The 26,064-nt window shown below is 37.6% G+C and overlaps 1 protein-coding gene across 1 annotated transcript in view; it reads left to right on the top strand.

The window, feature by feature from the left end:
- The window catches only part of STAB2 (stabilin 2), a 90,657-nt gene that overhangs the window by 26,529 nt on the left and 38,064 nt on the right, over positions 1-26,064 (top strand). Inside the window, exons 21-38 of the mRNA XM_026692948.2 lie at positions 700-786; positions 998-1,109; positions 2,410-2,590; positions 4,544-4,637; positions 5,426-5,584; positions 7,288-7,383; positions 8,340-8,435; positions 11,257-11,304; positions 11,751-11,887; positions 14,038-14,152; positions 14,951-15,028; positions 15,549-15,653; positions 15,739-15,846; positions 19,101-19,232; positions 20,448-20,576; positions 22,718-22,774; positions 24,264-24,353; positions 24,907-25,102. Coding sequence (XP_026548733.2) covers positions 700-786; positions 998-1,109; positions 2,410-2,590; positions 4,544-4,637; positions 5,426-5,584; positions 7,288-7,383; positions 8,340-8,435; positions 11,257-11,304; positions 11,751-11,887; positions 14,038-14,152; positions 14,951-15,028; positions 15,549-15,653; positions 15,739-15,846; positions 19,101-19,232; positions 20,448-20,576; positions 22,718-22,774; positions 24,264-24,353; positions 24,907-25,102 — 2,020 coding nt within the window. The remainder of the gene's footprint in view (positions 1-699; positions 787-997; positions 1,110-2,409; positions 2,591-4,543; positions 4,638-5,425; positions 5,585-7,287; positions 7,384-8,339; positions 8,436-11,256; positions 11,305-11,750; positions 11,888-14,037; positions 14,153-14,950; positions 15,029-15,548; positions 15,654-15,738; positions 15,847-19,100; positions 19,233-20,447; positions 20,577-22,717; positions 22,775-24,263; positions 24,354-24,906; positions 25,103-26,064) is intronic.

The raw sequence follows: 26,064 nt of genomic DNA, 5'->3' as shown, positions 1-26,064 counted from the left end.
CGCCTCCCTTTTCTGATGGAGAAATTATATTCCCATACCATGTGGTGGCTAAGACACTGAGCTTGTCGATCAGAAAGGTCAGCAGTTCAGTGAGCTCCCGTTACTTGTCCCAGCTTCTGCCAACCTAGTAGTTCGAAAGCATGTAAAATGCAAGTAGAAAAATAGGGACCACTTTGGTGGGAAGCAGCATTCCGTGCACCTTTGGAGTTTAGCCATGCTGGCCACATGCCTATAGAGACGTCTTCGGACAGTGCTGGCTCTTCAGCCTTGTAATGGAGATGAGTACCGACCCCTAGATCCAGAAACAACTAGCACGTATGTGCAAGGGGAACCTTTACCTTCACCACCTTAAGCATGAGGTGAAAATTGGGAAAACTATTTTAATTAACTTCTATTGGGTTTGCAAAGCTCCGTTTTTGATGTGTGGGTTAAGTCTAGGTAACTCAGGACATTTATATAAAGGATTTTCCCTGTTTTCTGTTTTTACTTAATGTCATCACTTTCAACTCTGCTGTCAATTATTTAGCAAAGATACGATTCAGCAATTTTTTGCAACAAGGTATACAGCTTCTATATGGTCTGTCGTTTGTGAATCGTGTTAATGATCAAAAGGGGGGGTCAGAGACAACAGGAGTTTAAATCTACTTGTGAATTAATGTTTCTAAAATGATTATAATTTTTTCCACGCTTGTTTCACAGGAGCCTGAGTGTTGCAAAGGTTTCTTTGGCTCTGAATGCAATCAGTGTCCTGGTGGCTTTTTGAATCCCTGCTCTGGAAATGGCCAGGTAAATAAAGGCATGCAAATGGCATTATCAGGATCCATGTCACCAGTTGTATGCTAGAAAATGGGTTCCATTCCTTGACCAGTTCCTTTCAGTGATTCGTCTTTCTGATGAACATAGCAGGAACTGTCAGCTCTTATCTCCTCCAGATCAATGACTTCTAACATCACTTAATGGCCACATTCAAACTTGCATTTTTCTCCCCACAATGCAGTGTATGGATGGGATGAAAGGAAATGGCACTTGTATTTGCAAGAATGGATTTGAACGCTCGCAGTGCCACTTTTGCACAGATCCCAATAAATATGGACCACAATGTGACAAAGGTAAGCATTCCTCTTTCAGAAGATAAGGGAAAAAGCTATTTGGGCACAATGCAAATGCAAACTCAGCATGAAGTGTCAGATCTAAAACCAATGGAATCGGGGTTTTGCCCAGGCATTGGGACTTTTGCAGAAACCTCCCACTACATCCTTTTGCAGGTCCAAAAAGCTATGCTTGGAAGGTACAGATACCTTTCAGAATGCCATAGATGTGCTGTTGTGGTTATAGTTTGAGCAGGGAAACACATTCTTTAAATACCTGTTAATTTCTTATTATTTTCTTACAATTCACTAGCATCCTGTCCCCCCAACCTTTTGGGCACCAAGGACTGGTTCTGTGGAGAGAGCTTTTTTCGTGGATCAGAAGGGGCGTGGTTTCACATGTGGCCCACATCCCACAGATGGGGCTTCGCTTACTTGCATGGACTGGTTTCTGGCATGCCACGGCCCAGTACCAGTCCATGGACCAGGGTTTGGGGACCCCTGTGCTAGAGCACATCCTATATGTAGTTGTTCCCAACTTACCAGGAATACAACATGTCTACAAATAAAACTGAAATCTATATAGACCTATTTGCACCAAGATAGACTATCGTTTTAAAGGTGGCTGGAGGGTTTTTCATCTTCTCCTCAACAGGGCAGGCAAAGCAAGGATGAAATTGACTAAAGTGTTGTTATTCTCCCACTCTTCCCCTTTCATTTTTTGTGTGCTGTGGGGATGAGGGGAATTGCTACAGTAGTTATGGCAGCTTTAAAAAATGAGGTAATGGCTTTTGTTCCTTGCTCTCCTCATTTCTGAACCGTTTCTTTCAGACTGCTTTGAAGGAGTGGGAAGTACAAAAAGTCCTAGATTACAATGGGGTGGATAGTTTAGTATGTGAAAATCCAACCATCATTTCAGCAAACTGTAGGAACACTTACAGTTATTAACATTTACTATTGAGTAATAGCAGAATGAATTTGGTAGAGGAAGTTGAGTTTATACATTTTAAAAAAAAAAAATTATTAAATTTATTAAATTAAATTAAAAAAACATTTTAAAAAAATCTTAAAAGGAACTGGCAATATCCCATTAAAATGGCATTCTCTATGTATTTATGCCTCCCATTATAAATGAGCACATTCCCTGTGGAGATAGATATTAGAACTGAATCTTTCTTCTTAATGTCAAATTACAGAGATCTTCTCTAAGAAATATAACCAGAGATTTAATGAGCACTTTTTAAAAAGAATGACTCCAAATTATAGGCCCATTTCATTTACTTCACTGGTATTCCTCCCTACCCATCAATCCTTTCTGCAGAATGTATGTGTGTTCACGGAAAATGTGACAACCAGATAGACGGTGATGGGAGTTGCCTTCCTGGCTCATGTAAAAGTGGCTATACTGGAGATTTCTGTGACGCACAGGTCATGCCATGCGGACCTTTTCTTCAGCTCTGTGATGTTCATGCTGATTGCATCTTAAGAAATGGTACCATGAGGTAGGTACATAATGTACATCTTTTGTGCCACTCAGATAGTTTACCTAGGAGTAACACTTACCTTCTCAGTTATTTGCTTTATGAACATTCTTGCATATACTTGTAACTTTATAATTGGTTTTTTTTTCTTGCCTATCCTATCTGATTATGCAACACTTCAAACGAAAGAGGACTGATTGTTATTCGTACTGTTTTTCACCTCATGGACCAGCAGTTCCCCTCAAGGGAAGTGTCAACCCTGAAGCTGGCCTGAGCGAGGGCATTTTCTGAGCTGAGGGATAGGGAGGGGGGAATAGAGATCGATGGGGTTTGTAGCCAAAACAAAATACTTTCTCTTGGGAACCAAGGACATTCCCACAGGTGGTCGGAGAGAGGAGGAGCGAAGTTACCAGGAAATTGAAAGACATTGTCATGCCCCTGTTAGAATCTGACTCCGAGGGAGCAGAGGAACAACTGACAGGAAGTGGGAGTGTGGCTCCGGAGGTTGTGGAGGAAACTGGGGAAGGGCACAGACCAGCTGGGCATTCAGAGGAAGACTGAGGCCCATCCCCTCTTCATCTTAGGGCACGCAAGGAGGAGCAGATAAGGGAGAAACATGAATGGCGTGGTCTACGGGGGAGGAAAGGGCCTTGATCCCCTTCATGGGCTGCAGCTGTGAGGACTGTTTAAAAGGACAAACTGCTCATGGGCCAGTGCTGGAAGCAAAGTGTGAAAATATTTCTAGTTTGTCAGTTCTTATCTGAGTTTTGGCGTCCTTCCCAGTGTGTATATTTCGATATCTGTGGATGTCTTCAAGCCCTTCTCCTGCCTTGCCTCATTAATTGCTTCAGTGTGGTTTGCGTTGTTTTTTCCTATTTATAATTTATATGTATTTTGAATTTGAACAGAAGTTCTTCTTTTTTGCAACTGTTTTTTCTCCAGTCAATGCTAATTGGACCTTTAAAGCCAAGTTGAAGGAATTAAAGGGACTTCACCTGTTTTTGTGACTTTGTTGCTTTTGTATCCCACCCTGGGTCATCACATACATGATGATTGGATCATATGACTGATTGTTTGGGGAAGGGGAAAAAACTTTTACTTTTAACTAGGTGAAACCCATGGGAATATTCAGAATTGGTTTTCACCAGCCTGTGTCAATATGATATATCTAATAAGCCAGTTCTTTGAGAAATCTACCTGCCTCAGAGTTCTATTTATTATGGGTGTATTACTTGGACCCTGACAAAGGTTCTCCCAAGAAATTTCTGTAAGAGAAGAGCGGGCAGAGTCAAGTGAGTAATCAACTTTGAGTCATAATATTCCCACAAACAGTCTAAGCCCCTCTTGAATTCCATTGACTCTTATCTAGCGCCAATTTAGTGCTGACCATTAGTTCATTCAACTCTTGTGTATAGGCATGTGTAATAAATCATCTTAACTGGAACTCAGTGTATGCTTCTGGTTCTTCCTGTTTGACAGTTTGTTAAGGAATTCTTTTTTTTATTTCATACCATACACAGGTGAGCATGCAGACATTTTCATACTCACAAACTGGCTTTTGATCCATTGTTTCAACTCACCATGTAATATAGTAAATTTAAATCTTTTCTGACTGGCACTCAGAAAGACATGTTGCTTGCCATCTTCATAGACAGATTAGCCAGCAATATACATCTTCTTTTGACATGAACTTTATTCCTGAATACTGAAATCTCAATATAATTTTCTCCACCTGCATAAAATGCAAGTAGCAAATTGCAAAAGCATATCCAGATGACAGCAGTGGAGTACAAGATGGCTGATCTTTGGCAAGATGAAGTCTCCCAACATTCTTGAATGCTCAACTACATGTCAAGCTTCCTGCACCACTTATTTTATTTCTCTGTAGAAGCTGCTGTCCAGTGCTGAAATATATCTAACTGTTTTACTCTTTCCACTCCTATTAATTCTACGTTCTTTTATGTACAATTTTAGCTGTGCTTGTAAACCTGGCTTTGAAGGAGATGGAATAATTTGCAGTGAAGTTGATCCTTGTGCTCATATAAATCCACATAGCTGTGATGCTAATGTAAGTATAAATTTCATACTGTTTACTGATTGAATAAATTTTAAATATAGACATAATCTTATTTGATCCTATTTAAATTCTGAATTACATTTTCCAAATTGATATCATTTTCCAAATAAAGACATATTTGTATTTAAAATAGTCATTACCAAGGGTAAATAAAACACTTGTATATTTCAAATTGGTTTCATTATTTTATTTGAATTAATGATAGGCAAAGGAAGCAAGTTCAACAATGGCCAGGAAGCACTTTCCTCTTCTTTTTCCAATACGTGCATAAATTCGCTAATAGAATAAATAATAATCATACAGGTCATTTTTCAGGTTCAGTTCTCCTGTTTTGGGTTTTTTGTTTTTGTTTTTTTATAATTTCATAGCATCTGCTTTAATTAGTCAATTGAGCAATGTATTTATTAATTGCCTAACTTTGGATTTTTGACAGTTTATTTTTGTGAATAAGAACAGGGTTTTTTTGTGAATAAGAAGTTATCTTTCTAGTTTTTGGGTTAGTTATTCAAATTAACCAATGTATTGTTTTTTCAGTCCTGAGATCAGTCATTTTTCAAAATGAAGATTGCACACAAAATAGTAATTCTAGAAAAGTGATAAGCAAAGCTGAACAAGAAACGAGTGCATCATGAGTAAAATCTGATCATCTTTCTTAGTATTTAGAGACTTCATTGTTCCATGCTATTACATACTGTATATTGAGAGAGCATACTTTCCTTTCCTCTCACTTAATTATTATGTATAAAGAATAGCATTTATTCCCAGAAATATATTTGTAGGCAGAATGCATCAAGACTGGTCCTGGAACTCATGAGTGTATATGCCAGCCAGGATGGACAGGAAATGGAAGAGATTGTTCTGAAATAAACAATTGCCTGCTGTCAAATTTTGGAGGGTGTCACACTAATGCTACTTGCCAATACGTAGGTCCAGGCCAAGTAAGTTTTCTTCTTGCTTAACTTTTTACATAATATAGATTTTATGCAGTAATAAAAGACAAGGTATCAACTTACGTATCTCAATAATGGAGAACACCCTTCTTCATGGGGCTTCCTTCCAATATATTGGAAATAGAACACCAAACATTTTCCAACAGTTTGGTCAGTGGTGACCCTGATATATCTGGAGGGCACAGGTAGTTCTATAATGTTGGGTTTATGGTATTTGCAATAATAAGCATGCAGTCCATGGATAAGAAGGATACCCATTGAAGGAATTATAGTCATTTAGAATTGCTGAAGCACTGATTGAAAACCATTGATATATTTACTATCAGCCTTATATCAACCTAGCAGGGCATCTGATAAGCAGTAGAGGTGAAGATCAACTTTGTGTGTGTGTCACATGTATGCAGTTATATGTGTGTGCATAAAAAGAAAAAGAATGAATACCATCAAGCCAAACTCATATAAATGAAATGACTATTTCTTGATGTGAAGACATGATACAGAAAAAATGTCAGACAGAGAGAATGGAATGGAATGGAATGGAATGGAGTGGAGTGGAGTGGAGTGGAGTGGAGTAGAGTAGAGTAGAGTAGAGTAGAGTAGAGTAGAGTAGAGTAGAGTAGAGTAGAGTAGAGTAGAGTAGAGTAGAGTAGAACAGCACAGAACAACAGAGTTGGGACACTGGAGGTCCAATCCTGTGCTCAGGCAGGAAACCCTACATCATTTCAAAACAAATGGTTGTTCCATTTCTTCTTTAAAAAATCCAGTATTGGAGCATTTACAACTTCTGGAGGCAAGTTATTCCACTGATTAGTTGTTCTGTTAGGACATTTCTCCTTAGTTCTAGGTTGCTTCTCTCCTTGATTAGTTTCCACCCATTGCTTCTTGCCCTGCCCTCAGGTGCTTTGGAGAATAGCTTGACTCCCTCTTCTTTGTGGCAACCCCTGAAATATTGGAACACTGCTATCATGTCTCCCCATGTCCTTCTTTTCATTAGACTAGATATACCCAATAGGATGGTACACTGTAATTTTACCAACATGATTTTGTCTCACACATCCATCAACTGGAATTCTTATAAGTGCTGAGCAAAGAGAAGGTTTGGTGTAGTGTTATTGATTAATCAGACAATCTTATGGTGGATATGATGGACATTCAGGATCCTATACATTGAGTCGGCTTTAGAAATACATCAAGAAATAATAAGGACAATATAGTAATGAAGTTGTTTGACAGAATCCAAGAAACTGGCTCCTCTTCAGATTTTAGATACTGCATATTTTATCATCTGAAAGATTGGGATACTTTTCAAAAATATTGAAACATATTCACTTTGATACAGCCTTTACAGTAAGATACATCATGAATGGAATACCAAATAAATAGAGCCAGCTATACAAAGTATATGATAGTTGAACTTGTGCATCTGTAATCCTTGGTTCTTGTTCCTTGTATGGGATGTTCAAGTTATCTATATAACTTAATTCTATGTTTTAGCACTGATACAATAAATGCATTGTTGAATCAGCAGGATTTATTGAGTCAATTTCCAGCATTGTCCATTGGAATTGACAGTTGCAATACTTCATCCTAAACTTTGTTTCTTCAAAACTTTTACTGAGTCAGTGATTTATAGGAGTGAGCAAATCTATTTCAGACACACTAATGTATTCCTTATTTTCTATACAACGCAGAATGATTGTGAATGTAAGGAAGGATTCCGCGGCAATGGATATGAATGTGAACCAATAAATTACTGTTTGGAACAAAGCTGGAAATGCCATCCATTGGTGAGTTATTCATTTGGATTGGTTTATAAAAGGTCTCAAATCTCTATAACTTTATTGTTGAATTGAACAATATTGAAAAAAACTTTAGCTTGTGACTGGAGAACAAGTAGTCTTTTGGGATCCCCAAATGGGATGCTAAAATTGTCTAATCTTTACAACCCAATTATATGTTTTAGCACTTGTATTTTAAAAAATGGAATGCTTGTAATGCCATGGAGAGAATTCTGATTTCTAACCAGTTGATATTATGAGTCATTTACTCAAGCAATCACTTGGCCTACTTTGTGAAGATGCAGAATCAACCCTTATCCCAAAAGGCTGTCACCTGCAGATTCCCACTGGACAGCCTCCTGATTGGAATTCTTTAGATAGGTTCCTATCATCCTTACATATTCATATTTCAGTGTCTTACTGGAAATCAACAATGGTTCAACTTGCAGATGAGCTTAGTGCAATGCTCTGAGTGTTGGACCTCAGCTCAGAAAGGTGATCTCAAATTTGAAAGTGTGTCTTTGCAAGCCAGGCAGTTTTTCTCAAACTCAAAAAACAATTTGCTTTTCAAACATGATCCACAAATATGATAGATCCAAATATCTCTCCAACTTTCTACCAGTTTCACATTTCTTACCTGTGTACAATCAATTCTAGTTGTGGCATCAAAGTCACCCTAGATATCTCTCTAATGGATTTGTCTCTCCTCAGAGAATCTTATACCAGAGGAGTGGTTGCATTCACACAAAATGAATGCCAGATTGTAGTTAATTACATTATGATTTAGTCACAAGCATGTAAATAAGCACACTTGAGTCTTTCAACAGAAGCATAGCCATCAACAGAAGCCTTATCAGCTCTGCTACACATGGGTTATCTTGTATGTTGCAAACCACGTCACACCAAGAATTCACAGACACAAATGTTTAACTTATTATAAACTTACTTTAATAAATGTTTCATAGGCAGTTTGTCAGCTCACAACTTCTGGAGTCTGGAAATGTGTGTGTTCAAGGGGATACGAGGGAGATGGCAGTAAATGCTATGGCAACATTATGGATGTAAGTAAAAACTCTTTAAGTGATCTTATAATCAGTTTTCTGACTGTGTTTACATTTATCTAGTCAGACAAATGTGGGATTTTTTTTTTCTAATCTTTTTATCGACTATTGCCACAAGACATCTATATATTTTTTCTGTGTAAAATGATTCAGGGGGGTGGTGTATCTTCATCACTGGGACAAATCATGGAATGTGCATGAGAGGCAAGGTTTCATCATGACAGGTATATATGTATTACCTCTGTGAGTATGTTTCTCAGTATGTGTCCATTGGGAACCATAGCTTCATTCTGAATCACTTAATTAAAAGTTTACAATTGTGTAGCTAGTAGCATTCTGTGGAACTACTTCTCCATCACTGTAGATTCTCTGTTTTGTTTCCTTTTTATAAGCAGGGGTCTTCAAACTTGACATCTTTAAGACTTGTGGACTTCAACTGCCAGAATTCCTCCTCCAGTCATGTTAGCTCAGGAAATCTGGGAGTTGAAGTCCACAAGTCTTAAATTTGCCAAGTTTGAAGACCCTTGTGATAGAGTCTTGGCAATCTCACTTGGGCTTTATTGTTTCCACCTAGGCCACCCAGTAAGTTTCTGATTATAGATGCTTCCCTCTCCCGTAGAGGGCATATTGATGAGAGAGGTTGATATATCACCCATGTCCCATTTTAGAGTAAGAGCTCCATAACATTGTAGTGGAGCTTCTCCTCATCTGGAAAGCGCTATGAGTTTTTGACATGATACTAATAGGAGCAATGATTCAAATCACAAAAGACAATAGAACTATGTTTGTTGTTGTTCTATTGTTGTTGTCATTGTTCATCACACAGTCAGGAAAATGTTTAGACTGGGTTTGGCCAGTCCTTCCCATGGAACTGGGATGGATAAGATTGTTGTATGGTAGTGTTAAAGATATCTTTGTAAGATGTAAATTCTAAGTAAAGTTGCCTTTTGCAATTGACTGACAATTATTTTGTCAATGCTGATAGCATTCAAGTGGGGTTCCACATATTTAGAGATGATGATTGATGATAATGATGATGATGATGATGATGATGATGATGATGATGTTGATGATGATGATTACATATACAACAACATGAAATCACAGCTGCCAATCTTTAGTTGGTGTTGGTCTTCATTCATGTGGAATTCTTCCTAAGAACATAGGATATAGTAATATATTGAGGCAGTATATATACAGATCCAGGCAGGGTGACCTTTTGTTATGAAAATGTGGTCAATGTACAGATTTTCTAAGTACCAGACAGTTTGTTCAAAGTTTGTTGGTATGGCACCAAGTGTGCCAATAACCACTAGGATCACCACTGTCAGTTTATGACCTAATCTTTCTCATTCAATTTTCAGAACTTGATATTTTGTGATCTTCTCCAAATCTTTGTCTCTATTCTACTATCCCCACATCAATTATTCACACTTTCTTCTTTTCAAACAATTACACCTGGTGTATTATGCAGCAAGACTTTATCAATTTGTATTTGGAAATCCTACAATATTTTAACCTGATCATTTTCTTCTACTTTTTCAACTATATGTTCCCCACCCATTTGTTATTCTTATTTGAATAAATAGGATCCGATTAGATATTCAACACTATTGCACATAACTCTAGCATATACTTGGTGCACCACCAGAGATGTTTTTCTTACCCCTATAAACTTTTATTATGCCAAGAATATATTGGTGAACTGCCTTAATTATCCACAAGGTGTGAATTATGTATAACAGTTGGAGTCCTATCTCTCATATTTTTTTATAGTCAGGATCAACCAGCAATAGATTTATTTGCAGAACTGAAAAATGCCCTTTGTGAGAGCATCAGTACAGGGACCTGCCATGGTACCAATTCTCCCATGGGCATTTTTTTATTTATTGAATGAGAACATTTCTTTAAAGTTTCCCTCCATACCCAGGAATGACAAGACGTCTTACTAAAATCTGTCAACATTGCAACAACTAACAAGCTTTTGGTAGTCATACACCTTATTCAAAGGCATATGCTATCACCTGCCCCACATTCTAGATCTCCTTTCCATGCTTCAGATAGCACTTCCTCATTCAGATCATCAGTCATTGCAAATTACCCCAAGTCATATCACAGAATAACATTTGTGACTTATAGTATCATGTATATCACAATTATTAAAGCTTCTTCTATCTAGAGATCCACTCAGTGAAGGAAATGGACACTCCAACTATAGAAATTTGGAGTTTTACACTGTGTCATGTACATGTGATCTTATCTGTTGACCTTTCTCTGTCATTATTGTGTGGATGCATGTAGACCTGGCCCTGCTATTAGATGCACTGTTACATACCTGCCTTTTCACCAATAAGTGACATATTGTTACACATCAACCAATGTTTTGTAGAAACCAAAAAGAGAGAGAGAAGAATCTGTAACTGTTCTTCAAATAAACACCTGACTATTCAGATATTTACTTGATTAGTAAATTTGCTTGCTGCAGGAACTGAGGTAAATAACGGGTATTTTCAGGCATATGCAGTGTGTCTACTAAAATGCAGTTGAGCTCTAGAATGTTTCAGATACAGGAATTCATATATGTGTGGGTGCCAATAAAGCCATCCAGAGAATACCACAGCTAAGCAGTTTTTATGGGGGGGGGAGGGGATCTTTCTTAGACATTAGGATTTTAGTGATCCAGATGAACTCAGCTGTATGTACAAAGGAAGATTCTACCAAAGCTTCAAGAAGCCATTTGTTACAAACTTTTATGCATAACACATAATTGAATAATGATAATAATAACCGCTAATAGTAATTTATTTTTTTCCCTGTTCAGGAATTGACTTCTCTGTCAGGCACAGCTGGCTTTAATGAATGGTTTAATGTGAGTAACTCTTCAAAACTATTTTAAAAAGGACTCCTGTTATGTATGTTAAGAAGTAAATCTCTTTGGGTTCCAATGACTCTATTTCCTACAGGAGTTTGCAATCTTAGCGGCAATTGGACTAATACTTTTTACAATACATTATCTCTCTTCCAAAGATGATATAATCACTTGTTCAGATGTAATATTTTCCGAAGTTTAATAAAATTACATATAATAATCAAAATTACTGTAAAAACAATTTCAACTGCTTGACATTGATAGTTTGCTTCTAAAAAGGTCTCATTGCTGTTCAGAATTCTCAACATTAAACTGCTGTTGTAGTTTTGAAGTCCTTTCATTTTTATCTTACTATTCCATAATAATTTTTAAAAATTGGAATCCTCCTGGCCTGTAGGGAAAAAAATTAGTTGGTAATAACAATACATTTTATTCTGTGCCTCCAGACACCTGCAATAAGAACTCTGCTGACAGATACGAACAATATAACTATCCTTGCACCTTCTCAACATGCTATTCAAAACTTGAATCAATATACAGCTGCTTTTTGGACATCCCCAAAACACATTCTGTTCCTAACCAAGTATGTTAAAGTATTTTGGTCATAATTATTGTTTTGTTTATTTCATATATATAGTTTGAAATTCCTTTATACAGAGATATTAATTCTTATAACACATTTGTCTGCAAAGTCATCACTCAAGCTGTACATTAGCAAAAGAGAAAATAAAGGTGAAAAGTTGTGACCTATTTAAGATAATAGTTCTAAAATTTTAGAAGTGTACACTCACCAAACTGGTTGTTAAACCGGTTGCAGCCCACCACTGGAAGCAACCCATATTTTAGCAGCTCAGATGTCTCTTTCTATGTTTCCCTGAACATTGATTATTCATAAATGAACATTCAATTCACTTATTAGTTTGCTGGCATAAAACAACAAAGTGGTGGGTTAAGATCCAGTTTCAAGATTCTCTTTAGTCAGACTCATAGCATAGGCTTATTCACTTATTTTAACAGAATCAGTTGGAAGGAACCTAGACCAACTTCCTACTCAAGCTGGAGAATCTATACCATTCCAGACGAATGGCTGTCCATCCTCTTCTCAAAAGACTCCAGTGTTGGAGCATCCACAACTTCTGAAGCAAGCAGTTCCATTGGTTAATTGTTCCCATTGTTAGGAAATTTTTCCGTAGTTCTAGATTGGATCTCCTCTTGATAAGTTTCAATCCATTATTTCTTGTCCTGCCCTCAGGTGTTTTGGAGAAAAGATTGACCTCTCTTTTCTGTGACAGCCCCTCAAATATTGGAACACTGCTATCATGTCACCTCTAGTCCTTCTCTTTGTTAGACTAGACATACCCAGTTCCTGCAACTGTTCATCATATGTTTTAGCCCTTAACCCCTAATCATCTTTGTTGCACTTTCATCTTTGTTGAACTTTTTCTAGAATCTTGGCATCTTTTTTATATGGTGGTGACCAAAATTGGATGCAGTATCCCAAGTGTGGTCTTACTAAAGAAGTATAAAGCAGTAGTAACACTTAAGACCTTGATACAATTTCTGTTATATACCCAAGGATTGGGTATCATATCATTGGCTCTGTTGGAAGCTGTAGCACCCTGCTGGCTTACACTTATGGCTATCTACTAGGATTTCTCTCACAGTTATCTACTAGGACTCCTCAGTTAACAGATCCTATCTATTTTATATCTATATATTTGGTTTTTCTTGCCTAAATGTAAAACATTACTTTTGTCACCACTGAATTGCATTGTGTTAGATAGGGCCCAGTGTTCAAGTCCATCAAGATCCTCCTGGATGTCACCCAAAGCTCCTTCACAGGATTGTTTTTTTTGGGGGGGGTGCAAGAAAAAAGACTTCCCCATACATGTTGCCTTGAGGTCTCAGAGAGAAAAATCAAGATATATATTCAGTATGACATAAGAATTAAATATTAATAATGAAATAAACTTATGGCAGGATATAAATACTAAAACAACTGAAAAAACAAAACTAAATGAAATGAAATGAAAAGAACTAAGCATGGCCAAGAAGATGAAATCAAGAAAGAACTGGCATTGCATAGAAAAGATGTGAATGTTTACTTGAAAATATAACAGTGGTTTCAACTACCTACATTCCATATGATTGTGAAATCATTTATGGCAAGGAACTACATAGTGGGGGGGCATTGACAGAAAAAACTTTATCACCTAGGTCAGGGGTAGGGAAAGTTGGCTCTTTTATCACTTATGGACTTCAACTCCCAAAATTCCTGAGTGAGCCATAAAAGTTTCCCCATCCCTGGCCTACTGGTTTTTCAGTTGTGGGGGAAATCAATTTTTGACTTGAATGGGACTGTTTAATATACAAATGTAGGACTTGAATGGGACTGTTTAATATGTCCTACATTTATATATTAAACAGTCCCATTCATGTCAAAAATTGATTTCCCCCACAACTGAAAAACCAGTAGGCCAGGGATGGGGAACTTTTTATGGCTCGCTCAGGAATTCTTGGAGTTGAAGTCCATAAGTGATAAAAGAGCCAGGTTTCCCTACTCCTGACCTAGGTAAATGAACATATTTACAGATATTATATGCTGGAGATGATTATGGTTTGATTGATGCTGCTGTAAACTGTGAATTGGTCCCACGCTAACAGTTTTGGATTCAGAAAGATGCAACTCTCTACGAGCAAATCAATACTTTACATCATGCTTTCTCCCATTAGGCATCACATATTAAATGGAACATACAGAGTTGAGGATCTCCAAACCCTGTCACAATCTAATGGATTTGCAAGGACATTGCAGGACAACTTCCTAACATTGTCGGAAAGAAATGAGGTATGTTGGCCATTATGCTACAATCATCACTTTAGAGGGTTCCTCTCATGTGTGCTAAGAAAAGATATGCTGAACTTGTGTACTGTTGAATTTAAACATGTTTCTCCAAAGGGCCAAAATGAGAAATCTTTCGTAGGCTGAAATGTGACATTGGGACCATAGTATGACACAGCTGAAACTGGTTTCGCCCAAAAGATAATTATTATTTTTTTGTATTTTTTCCTTCTGTTGAAAGCCACAGATGAGTGTTACATTGAGCAACTCAAGGTACATGTTACCAATGGTCCCAATCATGTACAGTAATCTCATAGGTGAGAAAGGATGAAGAGCGGCTTCATTCCATAGATCTAAAGTTAACATTAATATATTACAGAAGTTGAGCTGCCAGATCCTGGATGCGAAAATCAGGATAACCATTAAATGGCAGCAAAATTTTCAGAATTTTTAGCAATGTGCCGATTTATGTGCTAAGAAGGACATGGCTTAAAATGGAAAGTTGCAAATAGAAGAAAACATTTGAATTGTACAGCTAAATGTCTATGGAGAAAAATGTGCTTTTTTAAGGCAATTGGGCTTTCTTAGGGTTTTTTTCCCCTTTGAAAATGCTTTGCTTTTCAACTAAGAAGCTTCTTTCGTTCAAGAAAAAAAATCAGTTGCCTTTTGGAAAAAGCACCTTTGGGATGTTTGAATTACACACACGGGGAACTGCAAATGTTAAGCAGACTTGGTCATTTTTTACTAGAAATCCAGCAAATTTTATGCATCTTATATAAGCCACTTTTCTCCTCTCTTTTCCAGAATGTTTTAATTGATGGAGCTAACATAATAGTTGGTGATATTGCAGCCACAAATGGGATTATTCATGTGATAGATAAGGTATTATCAATATATTTTTCTTATATGCCCCCAAGTTATTTTGTCCATCCATCTGGGAGAACATTCTGTAGTTTTGAAAGTTTATCCACTATAATGTTTGTAAGAATTTTTACTTCTAATTTACTACTGCCTGATTGTGAACTATGATTTAATTTTCCCCTTCCACTAGCAGAACTTCCTCTTAGTAAACCATGTAAATTACAATGTTATTCTTTGACCAAAATTTATGCCTATTACAGGTATTACCCAACCCATTTTATTAGGAATTTGACATTTGTACAAAACTGTTCTGTTTTGGGATGAAGTGAATCTTTGTTATTATTTGTCTGGAAATCACGTGACAATTTTTATCCATAGCAGCACTTTCATTTTGCTAAATTTAGAATATTTTTTAAAATCTCTTGAATGACAAATATATACCAAACATTTTTTCTTTTCCTATAGTTGTTGATAGGTTAGACCTTACTGCAGCAAAATGAATTATCTGAATCTGATCTTGTGTTCTTTTTTGTGTTTGCAGGTCCTGTTCCTGGCACCTCTCAGAGGAGTGAGTGGCTCTTTGCCAAAACTGCTTCCTCGCTTAGAACAGATGCCAGACTACTCCATTTTCAGGAACTATATCATTGTAAATCCTCAAGTTCTTATTAAAATTGCCACGTATAAATCCAGCAAACTTACTTCATAATTTTCCATTTGTTTTTGCATAACAGCACTACAACCTGGCAAATGTCATAGAAGCTGCTCGTATGTATTCGGTTTTCGCTCCAAGTAACAATGCCATTGAAAGTTATCTGAAGGAAAAACAGTCAGCATCTCTAGTATGTATTAACTCCCAAGCCTTTCCTTGAGAAAATACCTTTAACTGAGGTTTGTTTGTTAACTGTCCGATGGCTCAGAGCAAAATTGAAACCATGGTGGTACTGGTGAGCATTCTGACATAAGGATAGCATGTTCTCTGAGATTCTGAGATTCTAAATAAGCAATGTCTGAGTGGGATGCATTAACTCTGCCTATCTAAACTGACTGAATAACTGAACTATGGCTTTGCTTTGGAGCTCCATATAGGTAGTCCTCAACTTATAACCATTTGTTTAACACCAAGGGCACTGAAAAGAGTGACTTATAACCAGAGGTGGGATTCTACCAGTTCGCACCTATTCGCTAGAACTGGTTGTTAACATTCTAAGCAGTTCAGAGAACCGGTTGTTAGAAGAAATTACTGGCCTAATCCTGTAAGGAAGGCAAGAAGGAAACATTCTGCTGTTGCTTACAGAAACTGCCTCTCTGTTAACCTTTATTATATTCTTGGCAGGACTAGACTTCCTGTCTCAGGAACTTCTCTGGAGTTTTTTTCCCCTCCTTTGCTGGTACTTTGCTCGTGTGGAGTGACCATTTAAAGTTACAATGGCACTGAAAAAAGTGACTTATGACCATTTTTCACAGTTACAACTGTAGCAGCATCCCCACAATCATGAAAGGCCAGGTGAGGAGATGCGTGCCTTGATGTGAGTGATATTGAGTTGGCCACACCCAGCCAATAACATGACCACCAAGCCATGCCCACCATCTAAGCCACATCCACAGAACCGGTTGTTAAAATTTTTGAATCCCACCCGTGCTTATAACTGTACTCCATGCTTACAAATTGTTTCAGCATCCCCATGTCACGTGATCAAAATTTGAATGCTTGGCAACTGGTTCGTTGCAGGGTTCCGGGCTCATGTAATCAACTTTTGCTACCCTTCTGACAAGCAAAGTCAATGGGGAAGGTAGATTTACTTAACACGCATGTTATTAACTTAATAACTGCAGTAAATCACTTAACAACTCTGGCAGGAAAGGTCATAAAGAGAGACAATATTCATTTAACAATTGTCTCATTTAGCAACGTAAATTTAGGACTCAGTTGTGGTCCTAAGTCGACAAGTATCTCTCATGATCTCTCATTTATTTTTGACTCTTTGATATTGGGCCCAAATAAAATTAGTATGATAAGGCATCATTCCTGCAGCCAACAAGCATGTTGCTATCAATTTACCAAATTTATGTTGCTAAATGAAAGGTAGATCACTTTGTTCTTTTCTATTTCTGGATTGCCAAAATTCTGCATCAGAATGAACCCGAATGAACTGATTCATGAATAAATGATAAGAGGATGATAAGATAGGTAAATAGAATTAAGGGGAGTATTCAAAATTCAGAATAGATGGTGATTGAACAGAGAAATCTGTCACCATTCTATAAAACAAACCAGGAGCATTATAGAAATGGCTAGTTTATATTATTATGAAAAAACAAAAAGTTGTGATTTGATGTTAATGCCTTATTTTACTGCAACAGAGAGAGTTGGAAGTCAATGCTTTCTTTTTCCTAATCCTTCCTCACTCTTCTTCCTCCCATTCCTCCCCACTGTTTCCCTATTTTCTTTTGTATTTTGTATCATATTTTATCTTATAACTCGGGGTGTCAAAGTCGCGTCATCACAGCAGCATCACACAACGTATCGCGACTTTTTCCCCCTTCGCTAAACCAGGTGTGGCCATGGCCAGCGCGTGATGCATTTGGCCCGCGGGTCATGAGTTTGACAGCCCTGTTATAACTCAATAAAAACGTTAACTTAAAAAAAAAAACCAGGCACAGTGCAACAAAGTGATAACTGAGTTTGTCATTATTTAACCAAATCACTTATTCTTCTAAAACTAACTTCCTCTGCTTTACTTTTATAAAACATGGATGAGCAGATAGTAAATTAATACATTATGGACATCAACAGTGTATGGTTTAAAAAAAATATCAAGATGGTGGCCACAACAATGATGTCAAAACTCGTATCTGTTTTTTATGTGTCACCTATATAAAAATAGATGGACCTTTGATTACACCATTGTGGACCCAATACTCTCAAACTTTATTTTATTTATTTATTTGATTTGTCAATCGCTTACAAGTTAATAGGTATAAGTATATACATAGTTATGAATACATGAAATGGATACATATAAGAAAAATAAAAAGAAACAATAGGACAGGGACGGTAGGCACGTTGGTGCACTTATGCACACCCCCTACAGACCTCTTAGGAAAGGGGTGAGGTCAATAGTAGATAGTCTAAGGTTAAAGTTTTTGGGGTTTAGGGAAGAAACCACAGTCAGGTAGAGTATTCCAGGCATTGACCACTCTTGCTGAAGTCATATTTCCTGCAATCAAGTTTGGTGCGATTTACCTTGAGTTTGTATCTATTGTGTGCTCTTGTATTGTTATGTTTGAAGCTGAAGTAATAACTCAGTGTATCTGAATAAAAATTAAGATAGAACACAGGAAGCCTTAGAATCAAATGCAAGTCATGTTTCTATTTAAATCCAAAAGAAATGTAATCTGCCTTCTAGAGCAGGGATTCTCAAACTTGGCAACTTTAAGACTTGTGGACTTCAACTCCCAGAATTCTCCAGCCAGCTTTGCTGGACTTCAGAATTCTGGGAGTTGAAGTCCACAAGTCTTAAAGTTGCCAAGTTTAGAGACCTCTGTTCTAGAGGCAAAATCATACAGATGAGGGGAAATCATCTCTTAATCTTTTCCCTTCCACAGTTTTTCTGATAAAACAGCAAAAGAGCTTTTTACCCTATTCTTGTGTCTCTGCCAAATGTAGTGAGAAGCAAGTAATTGTAATCTTATGAATAGGCTCTGGCATTGATGTTTTGTACATATTTAAATTCTGAATGGTGTTTTTTTTTTCAGAAAGTTCCTGTTAGAGACATAATTAATATAATCTAAGACCTGCACATTTTTTTCATTGGAGTCTTTGAATTAAATAGGGGTTTGTAATTTAAAAACTTACAAATCTCACTTAGCAGATAATCCAGAAAGTGTACTCATGTTGTAAATTATGATCTCTCTATCATGGCACCATAAGCTTACTCTCTTTCTAAATTAAAAACCTTACATCCAGTCAAAAGATAATTAGTAAAACATCTTCTGGCTGCTGAATGATGTTGACAACCAACTTTTATTAGGAAAATTGGAAATTTGACACCCTGCTAAAGTGTTCAACAATCACTATTCCTGGAAACCACAGGATGAAGATCAGATCCGGTTTCACATTATCCTGGGAGAGAAGCTCTTGAAAAATGACCTACATAATGGGATGTTCAAGACAACCATGCTTGGATTGTCCTTCAGAGTAGGATTCGTCATTCATGATGATCAGGTGAAACTACTATTCATTATCATGGCATTTGCTGTAATTTATTTATCTAAACACCTGCTCTTAGAAAAGATTTACATTGGCTTAATTGACCGTGTAGAAAAACCCCACTGGTTTCAGTAAACAGGATTTTAAGCCAGACTCCCCAAGAGGATGTAATAGTATAAATGTATTTGTGCTCTCAGTTAATGAGGCAACTCATCGGATGTAAACATTAAATACGTGGATTAAGTGCTGGGTTTGAGGGCGAACTCAAGAGAGTAGGATTGAACAAATGAATCAACATTAATCTTTGGCTGTAATTAGGAGTCATCTCCGTAATGTCTCTTTGCTGCTTATTCCAAAGATTGTATTTTTTAAAGTGGGATGGTCATTTTTTTGCCCAAATAGTCTTAATCAAACTTTCCATATCTGGTGCTTTCTAGACATGGTGGAATATAAGCCTATCATTCTACCCAGCATGATTATTAGTCATTGGTTTCAGAGATCTACTGGAGTGGTGTGGTGGCCTAGAATGGATCTCTTGCCTCACAATCAGGAGGCTGTGAGTTTGATCCTAAGCAGAGGCAGATATTTCTCTTTCTTGGCACACTGAGAATATATCTGCTGAACAAAACTCCACCTTGGTGACAGGAAGGGCATCCGGCCATTAAAACACTCTGCTTGCTCCATTCGGTTACCCAGACTCTACCCTGCAAGGGATTATGAGATCATTAAATGACAATGATGAGTTTTGGAGATCTACTCTAAAGACTAGATTTTTAACAGAGACAGCAGCATCCATAAGATCTTACCACTTTCATGGTAAAAGAAATGTTGTGATATTGCAACACATGCTTTGCAAGGAGACGGTTGTCGCCCTCACAATACACTTAGAAAAGGTGTGAGTCTTGCATTGCAACTCTTCCTACATCCCTCCCATGGATGATGCTGTTCAGAGAACCAGCTGCACAATGGTAACCAAGAGTTTTATTTTCATGGTTTAATTATATGCAGTTTAGTCATAAGGTCAGAAATAAACAAAATCTGCTCTTAGAGATGTACAGTGGTTTGAATAAGATGTAAATTTTGCAACTGCAGACTTTCAGATCAAAATTTTATTATGCAATGTCCTTTATTACTCAGACTGGCTGAATAAAATGGGGATGGGAGTAAATGTTATGCAAGCTACATTTTTATAAGTAATCTCTCTCACATGTGTTCACATTTTGTGCACAGCTCTACATAAATGAGGCACCTATAAATTACCCAAATGTTGCAACAGATAAAGGAATAATCCATGGACTGGGAAGAGTAATGGAAATTGTAAGGAACAGATGTGATATTAATGATACTGTGATTGTAAATGTAAGTTGTGAGCTTCTGAACATGCATTGCATTTTTAATTAATGTGCACTGACAAAAATACCAATCAATATATACTTAAAACATAATGATTTTTGGCTTGTACTAAATATTAATGACGTATGTTGCAATTAGCATTATAATAGCACAGCTGTATAACTCAAGCAATCCAGAACTTTCTATTAATGTGGTTTTATCTAGTTTCTGTAATAGAAACAATAACAGAATAACAGAGTTGGAAGGGACCTTGGAGATCTTCTAGTCCAGTGGTGGCTAATCTTTTTGGCTTCCATGCACCAAGAATGCGTGCTGGGGGCCCCATGCCCACTGCGCATGTGAGCAAGACCCCCTGTGCACACCGTGCATTTTGGCACATTTGTGTGCGATCCCCCCACATGCACCGTGTGCCTCTGCACATGCGCTCGTGATTCCCCTGTGCATGCTGTGTGTCTCTGCGCACGCATGTGTGTCTCCCATGCCCCCACCCCTCCTCCACGCATGTGTACCAGATGCCCAACAATCAGCTGTCAGGCAGTGGCGCACGCACTCATGCGCAGTGAAGCTCTTCTGGGCAACCACTTGCGTGCCGGCAGAAGTTGCTCTGTGTGCCACTTCCGGCACGCATGCCATAGGTTTGCCATCATGGTTCTAGTCCAACTCCCTACTCAAGCAGGACACCCTATACCAGCGGTCACCAACCAGTGGGCTGTGGCCCACTGGTGGGCCATGAGAAAATTTTGGTGGGCTGTAGAGAAATCTCACCCCCGGAGCACCCCCCCCCCAAGCAATTAATCCAGGCTGCACAGAAACACAAGGCTGTGCCACCCACATGACTCGCGGGAACCCTCCCTGCCCACTCACTTCTTACCCAGCAAACTTGCCTGTGAAATTGCTATTTTTCCTTTTTCCGATCATCATCTGTTCTGCTGTGCAGGGAGATTTAGATTAGTTAGGAAGCAGGAAATGTTTGGATTTCTTGCTTTCTGGCTAGTCTTTAGATCTGCTTTTAAGCACAGCCAAACCTCCCTTAGGACTGAAGATTCTATTATTCAGTGCAGACTCACGGCAAGCAAATTTGAGAGACTGAGCTAGCCGATGGAAGATAGATAGATAGATCACTGAATGATTCTGTGAGCAACTCAATCTGCCTGCTTGCTTTGCCTGATTTTGGGTAAAAGTTGCTCTTTTTTATAAAAAATTCAATATTTACATAAATATTTATAATATTTACATACAAGCCATGCCCAGCCAGTCACATGACCACCAAGCCACACCCACAAATTAGGCCATGCCCACAGAACCAGTTAGTGGTCCCTGGGATTTAAAATTATGAGTTTGGTGGTCCCTGAGATCCAAAAGGTTGGCAACCCTTTCCCTATACCATTCCAGACAAGTGACTGTCCAGTCTCTTCTTAAAAGCCTCTAGTGATGTTGTAAAGCCTCCAATGACAACTTCTGAAGGCAAGCCATTCCACTGGTTAATCAACCAATGGTCAATCAACACTTGGGGGAATAGCTCCAACAGATCCCAGGAAAATCATCAGCGTTTTCTGTCCAGAAGAGTGCAGTGCAGCTAAGATAATATACAGAACCTTCAAACTCCCAGGCCTCTGGTAGAGGACCTGAGATTGAGGAAGAAACATATCACCCATCGAGGGTCATGGCCCACAGGTACCCAGTTTATGTGCCAAAATGGAAACTCAAGTCTATCTATTTGCATGTCAGATCTCCCAGATTTTCCATCTCACACCGTTCAGGACATCATTTATCATTCCCTATTCTACAGCCTCACAACAATCTATTATGGATCAAGATAGAAAGGAAGTGCTTGGGCCAATATCACAATCTTTCCCTGTGACTCTCGATATATCATCTTTCCTCCACTGATTTTATTTTGGTTGACAATGAGCAGCAGATGCCAAAATAAGAGACACAAAGGAAAGAAATGAAATGGGAATGCAATTTAGATTCAAATGACAGAACAAAGTCATCTTGGGGAATAATTGTCAGAAAGATAAGGAAAGCAAATTAATTGAGGAAATAATCAAAGCTTCTCTGACTATGCAAGATCTCTTATGCTTATCTAGCAATACAGAAATGCTTTCTGGATCTACTGTTTGACAAATGTGTGTATTCTTTTTAAGGGAAAGTGTGTACCCTGCTCACAGATATCTAGCTGCCCTACTGGAAGTATACAAATTGTAAGTATTTGAGAATGAAATTACAGTTAAGCAATTATGATAGCTTGGGCTCAAAACATTGGACATAATATAAATTTGACAGAGTGGGAGAGCATTTGGAACCTAAATTATAAATTAACAAACTAACAAAATCGGCCTCATATAAAGAGAATATCTATAAGATGTTTTATAGATGGTGCCTGCCCCCTGCGAGATTGGCAAAGATATATCCCAACATGGAACCCAGCATGTTGGAAGTGCAAGAAAAAAAGAGGGTACTTTGTGGTGGTCTTGTTCAGAAGCCCAGAAGTACTGGCTTAAAATTAAAAAAAATGGTTGCAAGAGATCCTTAAGGAACAAATAGAATTGGAACCAGAATTATTTTTGTGAGGGATATTTAAAAAGAAATGTGGGAAAAATATAAAATATGTAATATTACACATTTTAACGGCAGCTAGAATTGCTTATGCTCAATGTTGGAAGCACAATTGTATACCATCAGATGAATTGATCACTCAAAAAATAATGGCATGTGCTGAGATGGATAAATTAACCCTGATGTTACAAGAGAAAGAGGAGTCTGAATATTATAGAATTTGGGGAAAATGGTATGATTGGATTGAATTAAGACGGATGATGGAAGAATTAATGATAAGCAATTTATAGATTAAAGATTTATGTTCGCATAAATTGTATATATTTGTAAATAAGCACAAAATAGAAGTATATGAGATAGATGTCACAAACTGTTAATGTCATAATATTAATATTTTTGTTTGGTTTTTAAAGATATAAAAGACTAATGAAGTTTATTAAAAAAAGAGAGAGAATGAAATCTCTAGAAATAGGGAGTAGCATCTGAGTGCCAGTTTGGTGCAATGATTAAAGTACTGACCTAGAAACCAGGAGACTGTGAGTTCTAGTCCCATTTTAGGCATGGAAGCCAGCTAGTGACTTTGGACTAGTCACTCTCTCTCCGCCCAACTCATCTTACAGGGTCTTGTTGAATTTATGTTTTTTTAAAAAAAGTTTGCCACGAAAGCGACTGCCTGCGAAGGCTCCTGGATTGGGGCTGAAAGGCAAAAGCAGAATCAGTATGCTCCATCCCATAATTGGGTAGACCAGGTTGCCCTAATAGACCAGTCTCACCAGAAAAAAACAGTTAATCTTACAGAGTCACTATTGTGGAGAAAATAAGAGGAGGAGAAAAAAGAAGTAGCCCAAGAAATGCCTGATTCAGCTGTTTTATCATTTTGGATTATCTGGTCAGGGGGCAAAACAGCATTCTTTGTTGCTTAAAATTCTAAAGAATTTACTTGTAAAGAAAACTGTAAAATATTATCATGAATAGTTGATTTAAGAAATTTAATCACAGCAGGTCTGGGCCTCAGTTTGGACTTCAAATGAAAGCCAATAGAATTGCTTTATTTTTTAAAATATTTTAGAATAGCTTTTTGAAGCATTTTACATACGTATTAAATTCACTAAAATTGGTTATTCTTTCATACAGCCAGGCAAGAAGGTAATCTGCTATTATGTCTCCTTGTACGGAATAACGATGCGTGTGGGATGCCAGTCAAAATGTACTAAAAGTAGAATTGTAAGCATACTATTGATACAATATCTTGTGAAAGAGGGTTAGATTTACACATTGCTTTGGATCTGTGATACTTAATCCAAGGGGAGGATTTGAATGGTGAATGAAAATGCCAAATCCAGTCTGACCATCTGGAATACTGTGCAATGAACCATAACAATAAAAGGTTCAGCCTCTGTCTAAAAGGAATAGTTCAGATTTTAACACTGTTTTATGTACAGGTAAATTTTTGGAAACTACTCCAAAAGATTACTTAGAACTGAGCAACTCTGACTTAGCATGTTTATTTATTGCGGTTTGTAACACATGTTGTATAACTACAGCCGTCCTTGATTATTTAAGGGGGAGAAAGCCTAAAATAAACAATGATGCAGCATAATGGGTGAAGAATGTGATCGGGTTATTATGTCTAATAATAAAATTATGCCCCAAAAGTTATCTATGTGCTCTTGAGAACTAGCTCAAGAATTCCATCCTTACTCTCTGGTTTTCTTCTTTTCCAAAGATTTCCAAAGATTCCAATTGCAGTAGCCCTAAAGTCTTTATTTCTTTTTAGACCAGAGAATGTTGTGCAGGCTTTTATGGCACACAGTGTGAGCCTTGTCCAGGATTATCTGGAAAAACATGTTTTGGCAATGGAATTTGCTTGGATGGCATCAACGGCACTGGGTCTTGCGAGTGTGAAACAGGATTTGGTGGTGTGGCCTGTGAGCGATGTTCTGAAGGCAAATATGGCACAAACTGTGACCAAGGTATTTCTGGTTTCAGAACCATTTACTTTGCTAAGTTTTCAAATAATTGTCACAGCTATAACGAATTATGCTACCCCAATCTTTTTACTTTTGTTTCTTGTGGGTCACATTGAATTTTGGAGGATTGTCAAGGTTCCAAGTAATCCAGCCCCAACAATGAGAACTCCAAGGCAGGCATATTCATCAAAGAACATTTTACTGGGACATATCATACTGGCACTAACTTGGTGGAAAACTAGCTATAGGTTCCTGCTGGTTTTATACCCAATTAAAAGTAGAACTTTGTCACTTCCCCCCAAAGCCACCAGTCACATGATCCAATCAGCATATAGTCCAGTTGCTAGGTGAGTTCAGTCTCCACCTTTCAAATACCTGCATGAATGTCCTTGATTCCCAGGGGAAAGAATTTTATTTTGGCAAGAACCCTCCATTTATCTCTACAACCCCCTCTCTGCCTATTAGCTCCAGGCTGTGTCATCCCTGAAGAGAAACCTCCTTAGAGAAAAGCTACAGAAAAGAAAATGGCCACAGTTAAGCCAGCTTCAGGGTTGACAAAGATTTCCTTGAAGTGCAATTTAGTAGGATTCATATGCATCCAAGTGGCTGAAGTGCTATCAATGAATAATCAAACATTTTAATCAACTTTTTGCTTAATTAATGTTTTACATTTTACTACTTTATTTTTCATCACGATTGATATTTCTGAATAATGGTATGATTCATGGCCCATATGCTTCCCAACTGCATCTATTGTTTTCATTTGGTAAATAGATACTTCTTTTTGTATCCATCTGTTGTACACATGGAAGGATCCTTCAACAAATGAATCAACAATCATTCAATAAATATGAAGGTCTACTCTGCCATTTGTATTAGATGTTGACCAGCTGTATGTAAAATAGCTTGCGAGATCTCAGTGATTTCCACAAGGCAACCAGCTATAATTCTTCAGACTTCACTTC

This window comes from Notechis scutatus, chromosome 6 (genome assembly GCF_049901735.1).
Source record: "Notechis scutatus isolate UNSWTSFEM ecotype Mainland chromosome 6, rNotScu1.2, whole genome shotgun sequence".
Classification (NCBI taxonomy): domain Eukaryota; kingdom Metazoa; phylum Chordata; class Lepidosauria; order Squamata; family Elapidae; genus Notechis; species Notechis scutatus.
The sequence above is the reverse complement of the archived record's forward strand: the minus strand, read 5'-3'. Positions and strand labels throughout refer to the sequence as shown.